Source organism: Sebastes fasciatus, chromosome 15, assembly GCF_043250625.1.
Source record: "Sebastes fasciatus isolate fSebFas1 chromosome 15, fSebFas1.pri, whole genome shotgun sequence".
Taxonomy (NCBI): Eukaryota; Metazoa; Chordata; class Actinopteri; order Perciformes; family Sebastidae; genus Sebastes; species Sebastes fasciatus.
In genome coordinates, this window is record NC_133809.1 from 11373072 (window position 1) to 11390837 (window position 17766).

Consider the following 17766-nt stretch of genomic DNA (forward strand, 5'->3'; position numbering starts at 1 on the left):
ATGCCACACTTCCTTGGTTATTCATCTTTAAAGGTGTGTTTATGCAGCTGTCCACGTACTGTATAATCATAACATATTATAGATAATTATATTAAGATATTTTTCCCCTATAGTCTTTAGGTAGAACTCAACAGGCTGTCCTTCACTTGTATGTTATCAACGTATTGAGTCCTCATCATAAATCCCCCTTTTTCATCACATCATACACAACTCAAACAAAAACATGAACTACTTTGATAATATAATTATGTTCTTTCTTTCTTTCTTTCTTTCTTTCATTCTTTCATTCTTTCATTCTTTCTTTCTTTCTTTCTTTCTTTCTTTCTCTTCCACAAAATGATAGTCGTCTTGTCCAATCGCGTCGCCGGTTCCCAGCTCAGTCCCCGCCCGCTCTCTGGCTCTTGAAATGCAGCCTGGACTAATCAGCGCTCGCCTCATCTCCGTTGTGTTCAGCCATTTTGTCAAGAAGAAAGCCCGTGAAGTGTGCCGCCCTCCCTTCAGCTCCAGACCTGCAGTTAGTTTCTTGTGCAATGGACGGGTAAGTGGAGGAAAAAGAAACCACACTTTAAGACTTTAATGACGCGAAACTCACCGTTGTGTAATGTATAATAACATTGCGTGTTGTTTGTTGTGTTGTTTTGATGCTTTGTTGGTTGTTTTCACTTCACGGTTACACCGGGGAAAGTTTTGAAACAGTTTTCATCAAAACATGCAACAGTTAGCATGAAGCTAAGCTAACTAGCAGCTAAGCTAAGTAGCTAAGAAACGTTACTTATGTGAACACATTTTTTATAATTATGTGTAAACGGGACTTAAATGTTACTTAATGTTATGGTTGAGCACTTTTTTTATTTTTAATAACATATGCTGGCATATTAGTTAGCTTGTGTAGTGTTGCTAACGCTAGTTAACATTTCGCTAACTACCATGGTAACAGGGTTTCCCGGGAGAGCTCGAGCGCTAGCTAAGAGCAACGTGTCTCATTTCCGCATTCATTTGTCTGCGGAGCGCCAGGGCCATGTTGTTAAGATGTCTGGCCTCAACATTTGAGCGTTGATTGAATCAGACTTCTCTATGCAGGGTAGGATACACACAATACGCGTGTTGTGTGTTTTAAGGTTACGTATTTGAAGCTTTTGATCACTTCAAAAGGGGCTTTCCAGTGCGGATGTTACATCGATCTCGCTTAGCTCGACGTGTTTTTTCTATTTGTTTTATTATTATTACTGGTTTACAATGCAAAGTGACTACTCTGAAGTTTACTCTTATGTTTTGCCAATCCACTACAGCCGCCTAGACGCTGAATTGTACCCTCTGGGAGCCGGCTACGTCCCTGAAATTGAGTAAGTATTCTTTATTTATTTATTTTTTTTTTGCACGACTGACTGGCTTTAGCTAGATTATTGTGACATTTCTAGTTCAGTCAATTAATGAGGAAGTTCAAGTTGCTTATGGTTGGACTGTACTAGACTATATCATTCTTATTTGCGACGACTGTTTTTGCTGTTGTGGTGAATTGTTTAATATGATCTCGTTATTATACTGCTTACTTGCACCAACAAAACCAAAGCAAATTCCTAGTGTATACCTCTTACACCTGGCAATAAACACAATTCTGATGGCTATGGCTATTTTTCTTTGAGTTCCCTGTATAATCCTGAATTTTCTCTTTCATTGCTTAACCTTACTAGGCTATATCATTCCTATTTGTGACGACTGTTTTGCTGTTCTGGTTAATTGTTTAATATGATCTCGTGATGGATTATGGCTAATTTTCTTTTTGATTTCCTCGTATAATCATGAACTTTCTCTCTCTCTCTCTTTCACAGCAGTGTCCATGACATATCAGTTGGCACAAAGGTAGGCATTTTCTTCTCTTTGCAGCTCTGCTTCTTTTCACTTTCTCTCATTTTACTACAAGATGAATGCCACATGTTAAATTGTGTGTGTAGTTGTATAAAACTCCCAACATGGTCTTTGCAAAGTAAATACTGTAGTTTTGCATTTGTGAGTGGTGTTGTGATACCCATTGAATCACTTGTTGCCTTAATAGATTTTCTAGTTTTAAAAAAAATGGCATTTACAGTTTTATTATATAAAGATATTTGTGCTGTAATTGGAGTTGCTTTCTTCGTGAAAATAGCTTAGAGATCAGATAATCCGTTTCCGTTGCATTTACATTTGTCTAACTGTGGCTGGGATATCTGCATGTGTAACAAAACAAAATTAATTTTTAGGAAGCAGCGGTTTGAGAGATTTTTTTTTTTTTTTAAAGACGGTGGAAATGGAAAAGAACTGTGGGACACTAGGGACTTGAGACACATAGTCTGTTAGTGTGCAATAGCTTCCTCTGTAATTACAGAACTGCTGTCCAAAGCCATTTCTCATGTGTAATGAGTTTTCAGTTGCAGACCAGCTCTCCTTTTTTAAAGATTTATGATATACAACGGTCAGCACAGAGAGGTAGCAGCAACCCTCAGGATTGTGGATATGGAATATTTGATAATTCAATTAGAGTAGATTATCTGTGGTGGGGCTTTGTTTTCCTGTCCTGCTTCTGTTGGGTTGTGTGGCTGCAAGGAAATGAAACTTCCTGTTGTTTATTTTGTGTGTTCCTTAATAGCATGTTAGCCTCGCTGGAATGTTAAGAAAGCAGCTGAATCCTGCCCCGGCGCTTGATATTTATTCAGCTTTGTTTCTAGCACAAGCCTACTCAACAAACACCAGTGAAACAAATCAGCAAGAATTGTCCAATGTTTATCTTTTTGCACAGATCTGCTCTTATTCCAGTGACGTTGTATGTTTATGTAACGGCAATAGCAGCCCTTCTTTACATGTTTGTTTGTGCAAACTTGTTGAAGAGGGAGCACATGTTTTTTGCAAACTGCTGGTTGTTAACTTGCATACCCAATAAAAATGCCTGCCTACGTAGTAATCCTTGGTAACAGTGCCTGGGGCAGCTATGTGTAGGAGGAGTAATTGAATTAAGGGCTGTTACCATCCAGCCTCAACTGTCTTCATCCTCCAGGCCAAAGGTCTTTACACTGTTTAAACAAGCACTCTGATACACCCGCCCGCAACAGGGACACACCCCACCCCCCTCTATTCATTTCAGTAAGGCCTGTTGTTTTTCAACTTGTTAACAATGCGCACTTTAATGGGTGCTGATCGGATGCACTCAAGATTTGACTCCTGGCGTGATTCTTTCTTTAACTTTTCCTGTTTTCTGGATTTGATGTACTGTGGTAATGATGATGCTGAGTTATGGAGCGCTGCCTTGCTGGAATCTGTAATTATTCCGTCTGGGCAGAGTGTCTGGCATTCCGCGGTCGCATACCAATCTCCCCCCTCCAGCCCCCTGGTGAGGCACCGCTCCCAGCCCCCCTCCACTGGCAAAGGCTGATCACAGTGAACAAACATGTCTGTACCTGTGCTCCTCTCCTTTGTGCTTTTCCTGAGAGATTACCCCCCCACAACAGAGTCCAAAATACAGTTGCTTGCGGACGCCAACACCAGTACAAATGAATCATAGATTTAGTGTCCTTATAAGAGCATAATGTTTTTTCCAAATGCTGCAAAGGCAGCTTTTTCCTCATCCTTCAATGCAAACCAGGTGGGATGTGGTGTATGGAGCAGGGAAATTGCCCCCAGTCCATGTTCCTTTTTTAAAATGAAGTTCAAGGTAGGCCATTGTCAGTGAAAGGAAGCTGCTCACCAGTTTCGGCTTGTGGGCCATGTGTCATCGTATCCTAACTGAGGGTTGCTATTATATTGTCAGCATCCCGAGCAAACAAAGGAAGTGAACAAGTCGATGCGCATTTAGTGGGTTTCTTTGTTGGAAAAATGGGTTTGGCACTGTGTTGGAGTCAACTAACAAACTTTTGTAAGCTATTTTTCTTGGCTTTGTAACTTTACCTTGTGCTTCTCTGCTCTTCCCGCAACACTCCCTACAAAATCTATAGTTATATTCTTCAATCATTTACTGCACAATTCTCTGTTTTGTATGTGACTTTATGTTCCTGCTCTGTACTATATAGACTGTCTTAGCTCTGTGGTTATTTTTAGAATGAGGAAGTAGGGGGAGAGAGCGTGAGTCCGGCCATGGAACAGTAACCATCAGTCCCCAGGAGGAAGTTTAGCTAAACCCTGGAAGCAGGCCTGATCTAGCTGCTCTTCCTGTTTGGAGCTGGTCTGCTGACTGATAATGTGACATTGCCCGCCCACAAGCATTGAGTCAGGCGGGAGCCGCTTCCTTCATTTCTCATGGCCTGCATCTGGCCTAGACCCATTTATCAAGAAATTTTTTTTTTTTTTTTCTTCCCACCAACTAGAGCACACCACTCGTTGTTCGACATTCATATTTTTACCATTACGTGTGAGTTTAAACAGTTAACCTCCCATTTAAAAAACCTTTTTAAAGACCTTGTTTTGTCCTCTTTTCTCTTGTCTTGTCAGAGACTTTGCACCTTAGTAATCTTAGCTCAGTAGTTGCCTGCCGTGTATGCATTCCATTTATGTTAAGATTTGAACATTTGCCAAACTAAGAGGCCCCAGATCCTGTGGCCACAGTGAAAAGGCACAGGAATGCCTCTTGTTGCTCTAAGTTCATGAATTTAGATAGCAGACGCTGTTTGCGTGGGCCTCAGAGTGAGAGTGACTGACTCAGCCAAACCATCTGGAAGTCAAAGGGTAGTTTATTCTACTGCATACAGTGTTGTGCTCTCATGGCAACTAACTCAGTACCCCACACCGCCCCTTGACAGTGTTTAGAGGCACCACTAAATGTTCTCTCTCAGATCCCCTTATTCCTGCCTTTTTATGAGTAGACTTTGCAGCCTGACTGGAACCCCCACCACCTTGCATAATTAAAGGCCAAGACTCACAAGGTGGAGTAGAATGCTAGCAAACCTGCATGACTGGTTGTTGTTAAAGCGCTCCGGGGCTCTTCAACTCCCAGAGAGTCCTTGGGGCTCCATATGTGTGTGCGCTGCCGTGTAACAATGCCCCTAGTCTCAGCCGGAACAGGACCTTCATTGTAGAGTGCTGTAGAGCTTAGGCTGCTGAGCCACTTCTTGTGACTGCTATACTTCATCTCGCACAACCACAAACACACTCCCAACCATGAGAACAGCCCTGAAACAGCACTTTTTATCTACTAGAGAGGGAGGGAGGACAGTTGGGCTGTTTCAGCAGACAGTAAACTAGTGTGAGCTGGGAGTATTCCCATCTTGTCTTCCGATCCAGAGGGCTTTAGTGTGTTATCCTTCCTCCTAATACTGAATTATGAGAAGATGGGTTGTACAGACTGACAGCTGCTGTCAAGCTGAGGTGTTACTGCTGACGTGTGTGCTTCAAGCTGAATAGTAGCTGTTCCTCCTTGAGTGTGATTGGCATTTATAAATTGATAATTTGGCACATTGCCCCTGGGTCAGAAATAATGACCCATCCTGACTGTGGCTAAGGTCTGGAGCTAGGCATTACTGTTGGAGAAGAGTATAAAATGGGATAGAAAGACATGATTGAGTCAGATATCCCTGCTGACAAGCTAGGTTGTTTAATTATTCTTGGTGAGGAAGGTGGAGTTCTTCTCAAGCGGGTTTGCTCAATCCTCTTTTGGTTATCAGATTACTTCCTGCTTTATCACACAATGGCTCGGTAATATGAGAGCCGTGCTCTCCACCTGCTATGCTGTGCCCTCATTGGTGAATGCACTGAAGTGAACCATTGTTTTCTGTCTTTCTGCAGAGGGGATCCGACGAACTCTTTTCTTCCTGCATATCCAACGGGCCCTATATCATGAACTCAGGTAGGAGGGGTTGCCATGGAGGAGTGAATCCTTTTTTATTGAAGTGCTTGTCGTTTGTGTTGGTTTGCGTTGCCACGACGATCAATCCATTATTCAGGAAGAACCAGAGCCTCCTGTCCCCTCCCTGATTGTATCTGCTTCTGTTTTTTTTCTCGCAGCCAATGGCAACGACAGCAAAAAATTCAAAGGTGACGTCCGCAGTCCTGGTGTTCCGTCACGTGTGGTCCATGTACGCAAGCTGCCCAACGACATAAATGAGGCCGAAGTTATTGGCCTGGGACTGCCATTTGGGAAGGTCACTAATCTGCTGATGCTGAAAGGGAAAAACCAGGTAAGGACTGATTTATGCAGGTCTGCTCACCAACCTGTGTGACTTGCCCTCCTGGGTGACATTTCTCTTTAGGCCTGTGACAAGGGATCAGCTTTCTAGCGAGCTGTCCTGACCTGAAAATTATGACAGTGGCCCCTTTGTCTCATCCTTGTGGTTTAGTGGGTAGGAGGAGAATTCTACAGGCTGAGATTTCCTGGAGGAAGACATTGAATCCCTTTTTTGACTGTCTTCATTAACTCCCTATTTTCTATTACCTGCCATTCTGTGTCTAAACCAATAAAGATGTCAAATGGAATTTGGCTAAAAGTAGACAGTGACGGGCAGTAAAAATGCTCGTAATTAGGTTTATAACAGACCTGCTAAGTTATTAGGAATGCTTATTAAACATTGCCTCAGAGTAGCACTTTATATGTTATGGGAGAAACAAACTTAATGTTTCTCTGGTCCTCCCCTGCAGGCATTCTTGGAAATGACCAGCGAGGAGTGTGCACAGACGATGGTGAGCTACTACTCCTCTGTCACCCCCGTCATCAGAAACCACCCCATTTACATGCAATACTCAACCCACAAGGAGCTCAAGACGGACAACTCCCCCAACCAAGTGGTAAGGGTTTGCAGTCACATGTACACACACTTGCTTTTCATGTTGACTGTTTGGATTTTAGGCTTAAATTACTGTTATAGTTATTGCTAGATACTAAGGGTTATGATGTCTAAATGCAAAAAAGGTAAATGTAATTTTCCTTCCACCAATCTCAAATGTATTGGTATAAACTTTGTGATCCTTTTAAAAGACTCTGAACAGTGTAATGTAATGTTTCATAGGTAAACCACAGGAATTGGCATCCACCTTACATTCACTCAGTTGTTTATTACTGTATACTTTTCTCCATCCATGTCTAAGAAGTTCCTCTTTCTTTTCCCCTCAGCGTGCCCAGGCCGCTCTGCAGGCAGTCAATGCACTGCATGGAGGTGGGATGGCAAGCATGGCCATTCCCGCAGATCCAGCGACCATGGGAGGAGCAGGGTCCCAAAGCCCTGTACTCAGAGTCATAGTGGAAAACCTCTTCTACCCCGTCACCCTGGATGTGCTACACCAGGTACAGACCGTTACTTAGTTGTTTCGCATATATTCTAGGCTCGCCAGTCCCTTTTTTAATCTTAAAACAGGCCGTGTACTTTGGTTGGTGGGGTTCACTTGTCAGGATTGTTATTTCCAGGGTCTCATTGCTCTTGAACATTAAAGTGACATATGTATATATTTTTTAAAATTGTAAATAGTCTTTTTAACACAACTGCAATTATTTAATCAGACCAACCTGTTTTTCTGCTATTGCACTCTCAGACTGCTGTTGCTCAACTGTACAATGTGTACTCACACAGACCGATTTCTTATATATTTTGATAATTCGTTGTTGCATTTACCTCTTCTTTCCTCCTCTCGTCATTATGTTTCTCTGTGGCTCACATTTATTACTTTCTCAGCAAAATACATTGCAAATCTGTTACAGCTACATTAACAAAATATGCATGTTAATAAGAGTGGGACACTTGTTTAAAAAAAGATATGCAAATTTATTCCCTTTGTTTATCTTCCAGTACAGTTTTAATGAAAATGATAATGTGTGTGTTGTGATTTCACCCCTAATCATGCTGTCTCCCCCCTTCAGATTTTCTCCAAGTTCGGCACTGTGCTGAAGATCATCACCTTCACCAAGAACAACCAGTTCCAGGCTCTGATCCAATATGCCGATGGCTTGACGGCTCAGCACGCCAAACTGGTAAGACTGGTACAGCTAATGTTCTTTGTCACGATGTTTCAGTCTCACGTTGTTACCACCACTTTTGCAGGAGTGTTGAGATTGCACATTGCAGCTTCAGTGCAGTGTTAACATTGTGGGACCAATTGATCTAACATGGAACTGTAGTTAAAATCAACAGTGTCACATATGTTATCTTAAGTCTAATTCTCCAATGTTTGTCTCAGTCTCTGGATGGTCAGAACATCTACAATGCCTGCTGTACCCTGAGAATCAGCTTCTCCAAGCTCACCAGCCTCAATGTCAAGTACAACAACGACAAGAGCCGGGATTACACCCGGCCAGACCTCCCCACTGCGGATTCACAGGCCTCCCTTGACCACCAGACCATGGCAGCTGCTGCATTTGGTAAGATTGGGTCATGATTTGAAGAACAGGGTACCTGCAGAGTCTTAAATGTACTAAAAAGCATTGAATTTAATATTCTAAAAATAATGCCTTAAGTTAAAAATATTGAATTTTGTTTACAACAGTCTTCCTTTTTTTCTCTTTGTCTTTTTGTTGAATTAAATAAATAGCATGACATCATAAATAACTGTCAAATGTATAATATGTTTTGTGGGTGTAATTTTAGTTTGGTGCACCTTGGATGTTATACAACAGTACATGTACTGTTTACGTCAGTGTATTGCTTTACGCTCTTGAACGTGGCGTGTACGCAAGCTCTGACGGAAATCAGTCAGTTGTCAGGAAAGAGAACAAAACGCTTCACACCTTGCTACTAACAAGCTGACGTTAGCTCGTCGCTTTAGAATGGGCAAGTGTCATTTTAATGACGAACCTGGATTAACAGGTTGTGGCCAAGGGAGCAGAGCATTACATTTCATTCTAAGTGGTATTCAAAAGGTCTTAAATTTAACCCTGTAAGAAGTTGTTTGGGTCTGATCACATCTATAAATGTTAACAAGCCTATATACATAGTCCAGTTGCCTTTGAATTAGCACTTTCAAGGTTTTACTTACCCAAATATGTCCTTTTATTTATCAGTTTAATTGGGTTTTTTTTAAGCACTTTCCAAGCATTTGCCCGGGGTGCTGATTGTTATTGCCAGTACACATTTGATGGAGAGGTTTTGGTTCTTATTTTTTGTTCCTTTCTTTTGTCGCCAGCTGCTCCGGGTTTAATCTCAGCCTCTCCTTATGGTGGCGCTCATGCCTTCCCCCCAGCCTTTGCTATCCAACAGGCTCAAGGTCAGTACACAAACTTTCTTTTACTGCTATTCCATTTCAAATGAGACCTCTATCTCTTCTCCAAACATTTGCCTGCTACGTACAATATGTAATAGGCCTCGACGCTAACACTCTTCTTATATTTCCTAGTTTCTTTATCTTTCTTAACAGATCCCTTCAGTATGAAAAGAGAGCAATAAGTAAAAGTGAAAGTAATTGATATCTTGTTCCTTTTAGGGCTGTCGATGCCTGGTTTTCAAGGCCTGGCGTCCCTGGGTGTGGGCCATGGCGGCATGGCGGCTGCCGCAGCGGCCGCTAGCCGGCTCGGCCTGTCAGGGCTCACTGCCTCTGGGGGACACCATGTTCTGTTGGTCAGCAATTTGAACCCTGAGGTCAGTACACTCACTAGGCTTAAACAGTAGTACATCCTGCCACTGTCAGTGCAGTGGTTAAAATGTTAGTGACATTTTTATTTTACACTATGGTTCATGGACCTGGATCCACTTAGCTCCAGTATTTGGGCCCTCCCATTTCCCACCACCTCCATGTGATCAGTCTAATCGGAGTCCCCTTACCACCACTGTTTTGAATGAAAAGGGGGTCATCGAGTCAAAACCGCTTCTCTTTCAGGACCTCTCTGTGTTTGACCAAACCTGCTGCATTTCTGACCTGCCACTTTGCTCACTGTGAATTTTAAGTTTATTCAAAACACTAACTTCTTTTTTTAAAAACTTACCATTTCATATCTTCATTTTTGTCCATTAGTTGAAATCATTCTTGAGTTGTTGGAGAGACAATATTACTTTTTTTCTTATTTTTTAAAGAAACACACCATGTCCATGATTTAATATAGTATGTAGAATGTATAAGTAGTCACTCATTACATTTACTGTAGTTGTGTAGTCATTACATTAAGAATATTAATTTCGAGATCAGATTTTAAGACACAGGATTATTAAAATAGACATTCAGATTTCACTGTTTTATTCTAATGTAACTTCAAATAATTTAAACAAACTTAGCCTGTAATTAAAAGTACATATTGTCTCTGCCTTTTTCTGTATTTCATTGTTAATCTTTTTTTTCTCTTCTTTTTCTCCTAGTGTTCCCATAGTGACAGTGCATTTTAATTTAGCCAGTTCTACTGTCTGAAGCACTACATTTCTTTGTGTATACTGACCTTGTTTTTTACTTCCTTTTTCTCTCTCTTCTTTCTCTGTCCCCCTCTCCCTCTTTGTTTTAAACCCCCCCCACCCCCCTCACCTCCTCAACTCTTGCCAACTGACTGCACGCCCCACGACCAATTGTTCCCACTGTCCTCCTCTCCCCCTCTGCCACTCCTCTGTTACTACGACAACCACTCCTCCTTCCACCCACCCAACCCTCTTTCTCCCCTATCCATCATCCCCAATTTGGACACCACCCACAAATTGAAAACACAACATTGGCACCTCATTGGTCCCCCCCCCCCCGATTTTTGCCATCATCTGTCCCTCCACTATCTTCTTTCCTTCCTCCACCTCATCTCTTCTTCCTCCTCTCTCATGCTGTTTGAATCCTCTCCTCCTCTTGTCCTCTCTTCATTCTCTTCGTCCCTCATGCCTCTCCTTCCTCCATGGTACTGTGGCCTTCCTGTGGACCTCGCTGCCTGTGGCCTGCGGACATGTCCCGACTCCACTCCACTGTCCTCCACTCCGCTCCGTCTCTTTTCCCCTGTCCCCTGTCCCCTGTTCCCTATCCCCCTTCGGCCCCCTGCCCCGCTGCTCCCCCTGCTGTCTCTAAAGAGCGTTACGCCACACTGCCTCTTTATTCTTTTCGGTACGTTATCATCCTTTCATCTCCTTTTTTTATTACTACTGTTACCTGGCAAGGTGGGCATGTCTTGTCTCATGTTGTTGGCTTTATTTTTTTTAACCACTGATGGCTCGTCATCAGGCTACAGGGCTATGAAGGGTGGGGGTGTCTGTTTGTTTGGGGGGTTTGTATGACCTGTTTTGGTTGATGTGGGTTTGTGTGAGGAAAGTAAGGTGAGAACACCACTCAAAGCTGCAGCATTTCATTTTAAGGTTTAACCAGCCGCGGTTTACTGTCCATGGGCAAAAAACATTTACAGTGTTTCATCTTCAAAGAGCGCAGCCCCTTAATGGAAATATTGCCTCTCTAAATACAAATGTGGGGATCATTTTGTTCGGGAATGAGGCGGGAAACTGATCTAAATTCTAAAGCATCACCCCCAGGAAGAGGATAAAAGTTTATTTGGTTCTGCACGGTCCAATCTTAAGCCATGAAAATTCAGCAAATTTCATTTTTTGTTAGGTTGATTTTTCCGCGGTTGCCTTGAGTCGCTCAGCAACAGAACTCACAAAGATGAAATGCTGCTGCTTTTTAGTGACTGTGAGTTGACATATCCCTCGGATTATGTCACCATATTATTCCTTTGCAGTTTGTCTAATGTAGGTATGTGCATGTTTAGTTTATTCCTGCATGTCTCTCTATTAGGCCCTCAAGTTGGTCAAGAAATCAACTTTTTCTTCACTGTAGAGCGATCAAACCGATCAGAAGCACTCATTTTACTCCTCTTTGATTTTTGCCTTCAAATCACTACCTCTCCCTTCTCGAGCATTTTAGCAGTCAGCATCTGTGTAATTGTAATCTAAGAGGGCTTATGTAGGATTAGTTCTAGAGATCCCATGCAGAATTGAACATGAAATTAGTAGAATAGCCTGACGATTACTTATTAATCAGACAGTGTTCAATTAGTAGCAGTATGAATATTAATGTCCCTGATGTGATGGTTTAAATTGTTTTTGTTGCTGTGATTGGCTGTGTAGCTCCTGTTAAGGCTGTGTTCTTCTTTGTCGCACTTGTATTGTGACCCCTTCCTCTTCCTCCCTAGGTGTATACGGCGATGTGATGAGAGTGAAGATCCTGTTTAATAAAAAGGAGAATGCTCTGATCCAGATGTCTGATAGCACACAAGCTCAGCTAGGTAGCTACACTCCTGCCTTGCAAAACACTGCTTTCTTTTGATCTATCATTTTCTTTCATCTTGTTTTTTCCCCTCACATCATTTCACCATGCATTGTTTGGAGCCAACTGAGCAAACATGGCAGGTCTTCTTTTGATAAATGACTCCCTGTTTTCTGATTATTAACTTGTTTCATTTGTTTTACCATTCATAACTACTAGGGCTGTCAAAGTTAACGCAAATTCGTTTTAACGCCACTAATTTCTTTAACGCATTAAGGACATTTTTAGGTTGTTGCAGGCTCAATTTTAAAGCTAGAGTGAACATACTGGCATCATATAAAACTAGAAAAAACCTAAGGAATCCATAGGTACGTCACACATGTCATACTAGCTCGTCGCAAAGGAGGCTAAATAACGCTCCAAACTTGCGCTAAATTTTGGCGAGGAAAAACTGGCATAGCCAAATGGGTTCTATGGGTACCCATGAGTCTCCCCTTTACAGACATGCCCACTTTATAATAATCACATGCAGTTTGGGGCAAGTCATAGTCAAGTCAGCACACTGACACACTGACAGCTGTTGTTGCCTGTTGGGCTGCAGTTTGCCATGTTATGATTTGAGCATATGTTTGTCATTGTTTTGTGTTAATTGATTTCATATAATAAATATAGATACGTTTGCATAAAACAAATATATTATCCCACTCCCATATTGATAAGAGTATTAAATACTTGACAACTCGCTTTAACTATTTCAACTATGGACAATCGTGCAATTAACTTTCATTAAATATTTTAATCAATTGACAGCCCTAATAACTACTAAAAGTAAGGATGGAAATGAATTAATCTTTTTAATGTTTTCCAGCTATGAGCCACCTGAATGGCCAGCGTCTTCACGGCAGGGCCATGCGTGTGACCTCATCAAAACACACCACAGTGCAGCTGCCCAGAGAAGGCCACGAGGACCAGGGCCTCACAAAGGACTACAGCAACTCGCCGCTGCACCGCTTCAAGAAGCCTGGCTCCAAAAATTACTCCAACATCTTCCCACCCTCTGCAACACTCCACCTCTCCAACATACCGTGAGTTGCTGCTGCAAGAGCCTCATTTTCATTCCCCCTCTCTCTCCCCAGCAGCTTTTCATGCTGTAAGCTTTTTCCTTTGTAGTCCTGACTCATTCTTTTCTATATTTAGTGCTAAGTAGTTGTGACAGTGTTTTCTAAACATGCTACTCTAGAGGTGCGTTTTTAGATTTAATCAGGCCTCCTGTGTCTTGTTTCACAATACCAGTAAATAAACATGAACATGCAAATAAGTGAAGGGAATGTAAACCCACATAAATGCTCTATGGTAATTCTTTGTTTTCCCTGCTGCTTTTCAGGCCTTCTGTGGTGGAGGATGACCTCAGGAGGCTTTTTGCCAGCTCAGGAGCCACAGTCAAGGCCTTCAAGTTCTTTCAGTAAGTCTCAGTCCAGTCACTCTCAATTTCCTTGAATTGTTTCCTTATGGGTGTTTGAATTCTTTCTTCTATTTATTGTTTCGAGTCTGAATAAGATGTTTTGGAGAGCGTAGAATCAGTCACAACATAGCAAATAGCAAGAAACACTCGCAAAAGTGGGTGGCATGTTGACACTTTGAGAACACATTGTTCCCTCTTTATTTTTTAAACAGAAAAGACCGCAAGATGGCCCTGATCCAGATGGGCTCAGTCGAGGAGGCGATCGAGTCCCTCATCGAGTTCCACAACCACGATCTGGGAGAGAACCACCACCTTCGAGTGTCCTTCTCAAAGTCCACCATTTGAGTGCCTTTCCTCCCTCCCTCCAGGTCTATATCCACCTGAATGCTACTTTTGTTAAGGTTGCCTTCAGTGGAAATGGCTGTGGTTCTTTGTAGAATGTTGCTCCCTTCACCGTTCTTAAACATTCTCCATCGTTAATAGGTTTGGGTATCATATTTAATCTATTTTGCTTCCAATTCCTTTCCTCTAATTTTTATTACAAAGGTCTTTGTGCACCACGTCCGTTTTTTTTTCGTGTGCATTTTTTAAAATCCGTCATCCTATTAAAAAATGTTAAACACAGAAACCTTGCGCACGGAGTCTGATGCGTTTTTATATTTCTGTTCGTTGCAAAAATTAGAAACTGAATTAATTACATGGTTGCGTCTGATAGCACTAGTCCCTAACGGGGCTATGGAATGCATAACATTAGCAAGAAGCTATTGTTTAGCCACCCAGAGCACAATCACAACCGTCTAATCTTTCCTACATTCTTTGTTTTGCAACCATCCCCAATTCCAAGCTATCTTTAAATTCTGCAACTCTGTATTCTTTTATTTCTTTATCGTAAAGTGCTTTGTGCTGGCAGACGAAGTGAAACAGTTTATCAAGCCATTTTGGATGATGACGTTTGCACGGACGGTGGCTCTGAGTGATCAAACAACCCTCTTGTTTTTTGACGGATGTTGAAAAACAATTTAGAAGATCAAACCTTTTCCGAAAACCTTTAAGACAGACAAACGTTTCAGAGTCGGTGTGTAAACGTGATTGACACAACGTGGTTTTTAAACGTGACAATTTCGGACGAAAAATACGGACTTGGTGTGCAAAAGTCTAAAGTCACCAAAATATGTTGAAAACAAACATTATTTTCTTTTGATTTGCCGCGTCATAAACTTAAATCAGCACAGAATACAAGGTATTTTAAATTAAAATGTAGACGAATATGAATATTTTCTCATCACACAAATTGTTTGGCATTTTACATTTGTTTGTATTTGAATTTGAGTAAGTGTTGCTAACATCAGCTGATTCTGGGGCATTCTGATTTTGACAGAAGACCTCAACAACGCTGCATTCTTGAACCACGCTGCAGTATCTCCACTGGAGAAAGTTGTTTTCGCTTACATTATTTCCCTGTATCCCTTTTGTGAAGCTTAGCTACACTTGTAAGCGGTAGGTCCTGCCCATAATGATGTAAACACTCTTCACATACCTCGGCGCAAGTGTGACAGACAATGTAAACAAATAGGTCCAAACTTTAAATGAAATCGAAGCGTGTTTCTGGTTCCAGTTCAGGACCGGTTCTCGGTACCCAAACCATTCATTTGTTCCATCATAAAGTTGGAAAAAGGGGCAACATTCTGCAATGAAACATGTTGTTATATTGGAGGTAAAGTAGGGGCAGCTGATGAACTGTCACTTTAGACCAAATCGCTAAAAAAAAAGAAAGACACCCTCCACCACAGATGCTTATGTGGATGAATCGTATCCACACCAGACACACTTCAGCATTCCTTTTACTATGATAGCCGTGTGGATATATCTATATGTGTGCGTGCCTTTTTTTGAAATGCCACTTTGAACCCGTTTGGCCAGTCAGAAACGGTTTGATACAAAAGGATTTAATTTTGGCTCACAGACCAACCAAACAATCTATTTCCCCAGTATCCATTTAGATTTTATCTTCTTGTAACAACCCGTCTATTCGCTTCGGGGGATCCATACCACTATCTGAAGTCATTCAATAAGGATGCGTTTTTTCTTTCCATATCTGTATCGACAGTCTTGTGCCTTACTTTGCCCCGACCAGATTGCCTTAAGCATCGCTCTGGCTTTATTTGGAAAATACTTTTTTTTTCTTTCATGCCTTTTGTGGTATGTACCAGCATTGTTAAAACTGTGGGGAAAGTGGCTCATTCAATCTTCTGTTTATTCTTAAAAACACAAATGTTTATCTAGGGATTTGTACGCATATATCCCCATTTATATGTATGTAGAAACTATGAATGTACGTCAGTTAGATGCCTAATATCCTTGCTAGGTGATGTAGCTCTGTTAGGTGTATTGTGGCAGGAGTTAGAGCTGTATCCAGCCCTCCTGTCTTACAGTCCCCGCTCACCTCCATGTAGTCCTTTTTCTCAGGAGGGACACCCGGTGTTCAGGGGCGTCATTTAACCATATTATGTTCATCTATACGTGGACACCTATATATTCATTTATCTTTTCTTTTAATGTTAGCATTTACATGTGTATCACTTCTAAGCTTAACTGATGTGTAGTGGCTGGGTTTGATCATTATCACAGTGCCTTGAGTTTTTAATCTGAGGCTGCAACACTTTTCTGGTCAGTTGGCTTTGTTTACCTCTCGTTCAGGTGTTTTAATCTTACCGGTCTGCAAAGATGCCTTTATCTCAATACATTCAGGTTGATCATACCTGAGAGAGAGCAGCTCGGAGGCATTCGTCAACCGAATAAGTAACAGACTGTGTAACAATCCTAAACCCAGTATATATATATTTTTTCCTTAAATTCAGGATAAACAGGATTACAAGGTGGGCTCGCCCTCACCCGATCCCGTCTGTGTCCACTTTAACGCCACAGTCAGGTTCTTTAGTGCACTTTTCCCTCAACCATAGGTCCAAGTTGGCACCGTCACGCCGAAGTCTTAAACGTCGTCACATTCCTGCGTGCCTCAGAGCACCGGTTTTTCCACAGCCTCGACTCGACCACTGTAGTTTTGGACCAGATACAGATGCGCTCTGTCTCTATTTTTGTAAAAGATTATTATGCATGGTTTAAACGAAGCTTCATGTAGCTACAGGCGGTTATTGCTGTTAAAGGACCAAAGTATCTTCTACCCCCTTGCTGTTTTTTGTAGTGTTGTGATTTGAGTTTTTCCACATTTCCACACAAGTTTCCCTTTTTTCCGTTTCTCCGATGCCTTGGACAATTGTCACATGAAGTTATATCAGCCTATACTGTATATTGTATCCCTTTCTGTTGGATTGATATTACAAAGAGCCTACTTTGGTAGAGATTGCTTTAGAACGGATACCTAATTGAACCACAGTCCTAGCTGTGATGTTGATGGTGTAGAAGATTATATGCCTTTAAAATTGTTTTTTTTGTTGTTAAAAGCTTTTATGTTTCTCCTTTTTTTTTTTTTATATGGGGGCGGGGTGGGGTTATTGTATGAAGCGGGATTGATGGTTGTATATATTCATGTTTTTGTACCACAAAAATCATTTGGATTATATCCTCTTTACGTTCAAAACATGTATATTTTGATAAAACAAATACAGACCTATTGAGCTCTGCGGAGCTGTAAAAACACAAAAAAACTTTTGTAACACAAAGACATTAAACCTATCTGAACACACAAGTGTCTCTGTATGTGCCCCCCCACCCAACCCCCTTCTTTTGCCATTCTGTTCTTGTCTCTTGCATCTTCTGCTGCCTTCAATAAATCTTTAGTTTGTTCCTTCTTTCATCTGGCCTCATTTGGTTTCTGTCTCTTCCCCTCTGTCCTGTGGAACTGCTGCTGCTCTGTATCGGTTAACACCTCGTAACATTTTCCACATTTCCCATCCTGTTTACTACCGGTGGGTTATTTAATCTTTTTTACTACATTTCCAACTTTGCACTCATCCCATCTGACTGACTGCTCATCTGGGCTCAATCCAGTTGCAATCCCTTGACGACACCACTACTACGATGATGATGAATGTGGGGTGACTTTGATATGCAACGCTGGATACTTGCTAGTGTCAATGATTCTGAATAATCCTCCCGTGCTCTGCTTTGACCTTTCCAGTTTAGCAGGTCTGTTTGACTCAGAGAGGAGTCAGGTTGCTGTGGAAACTAAGTCGCTGTTTCTCCTAAGA

At 41.6% G+C, this 17766-nt stretch overlaps 1 protein-coding gene across 4 annotated transcripts; it reads left to right on the forward strand.

Moving 5' to 3' along the window:
* The first annotated feature begins 404 nt into the window (after nt 1–404).
* Nucleotides 405–17264, forward strand: ptbp1a (polypyrimidine tract binding protein 1a). 4 transcript variants are annotated; one of them, XM_074659830.1, is made up of 16 exons: nt 405–538; nt 1290–1343; nt 1833–1860; nt 5746–5806; nt 5965–6137; nt 6595–6741; nt 7067–7237; nt 7808–7918; nt 8125–8305; nt 9067–9147; nt 9364–9518; nt 10911–10944; nt 12023–12115; nt 12965–13181; nt 13481–13558; nt 13771–17264. In XM_074659830.1, exons 1-16 carry the CDS (start codon nt 531–533, stop codon nt 13901–13903), a joined length of 1725 nt encoding a protein of 574 aa, XP_074515931.1. In that variant the 5' UTR covers nt 405–530; the 3' UTR covers nt 13904–17264. The 4 variants fall into 4 exon arrangements, with proteins under 4 accessions (XP_074515931.1, XP_074515930.1, XP_074515932.1 ...); XM_074659829.1 differs by having other exon boundaries at nt 406–538; nt 1830–1860; XM_074659831.1 differs by lacking the exon at nt 405–538 and adding an exon at nt 982–1081 and having other exon boundaries at nt 1830–1860.
* Nucleotides 17265–17766: the final 502 nt, after the last annotated feature.

Coding starts and splice junctions, on each gene's coding strand:
- ptbp1a (XM_074659829.1), top strand. Junction 5,807..5,964: donor GCCCTATATCATGAACTCAG/GTAGGAGGGGTT, acceptor TTTTTCTCGCAG/CCAATGGCAACGACAGCAAA. Junction 6,742..7,066: donor ACAACTCCCCCAACCAAGTG/GTAAGGGTTTGC, acceptor TTTTCCCCTCAG/CGTGCCCAGGCCGCTCTGCA.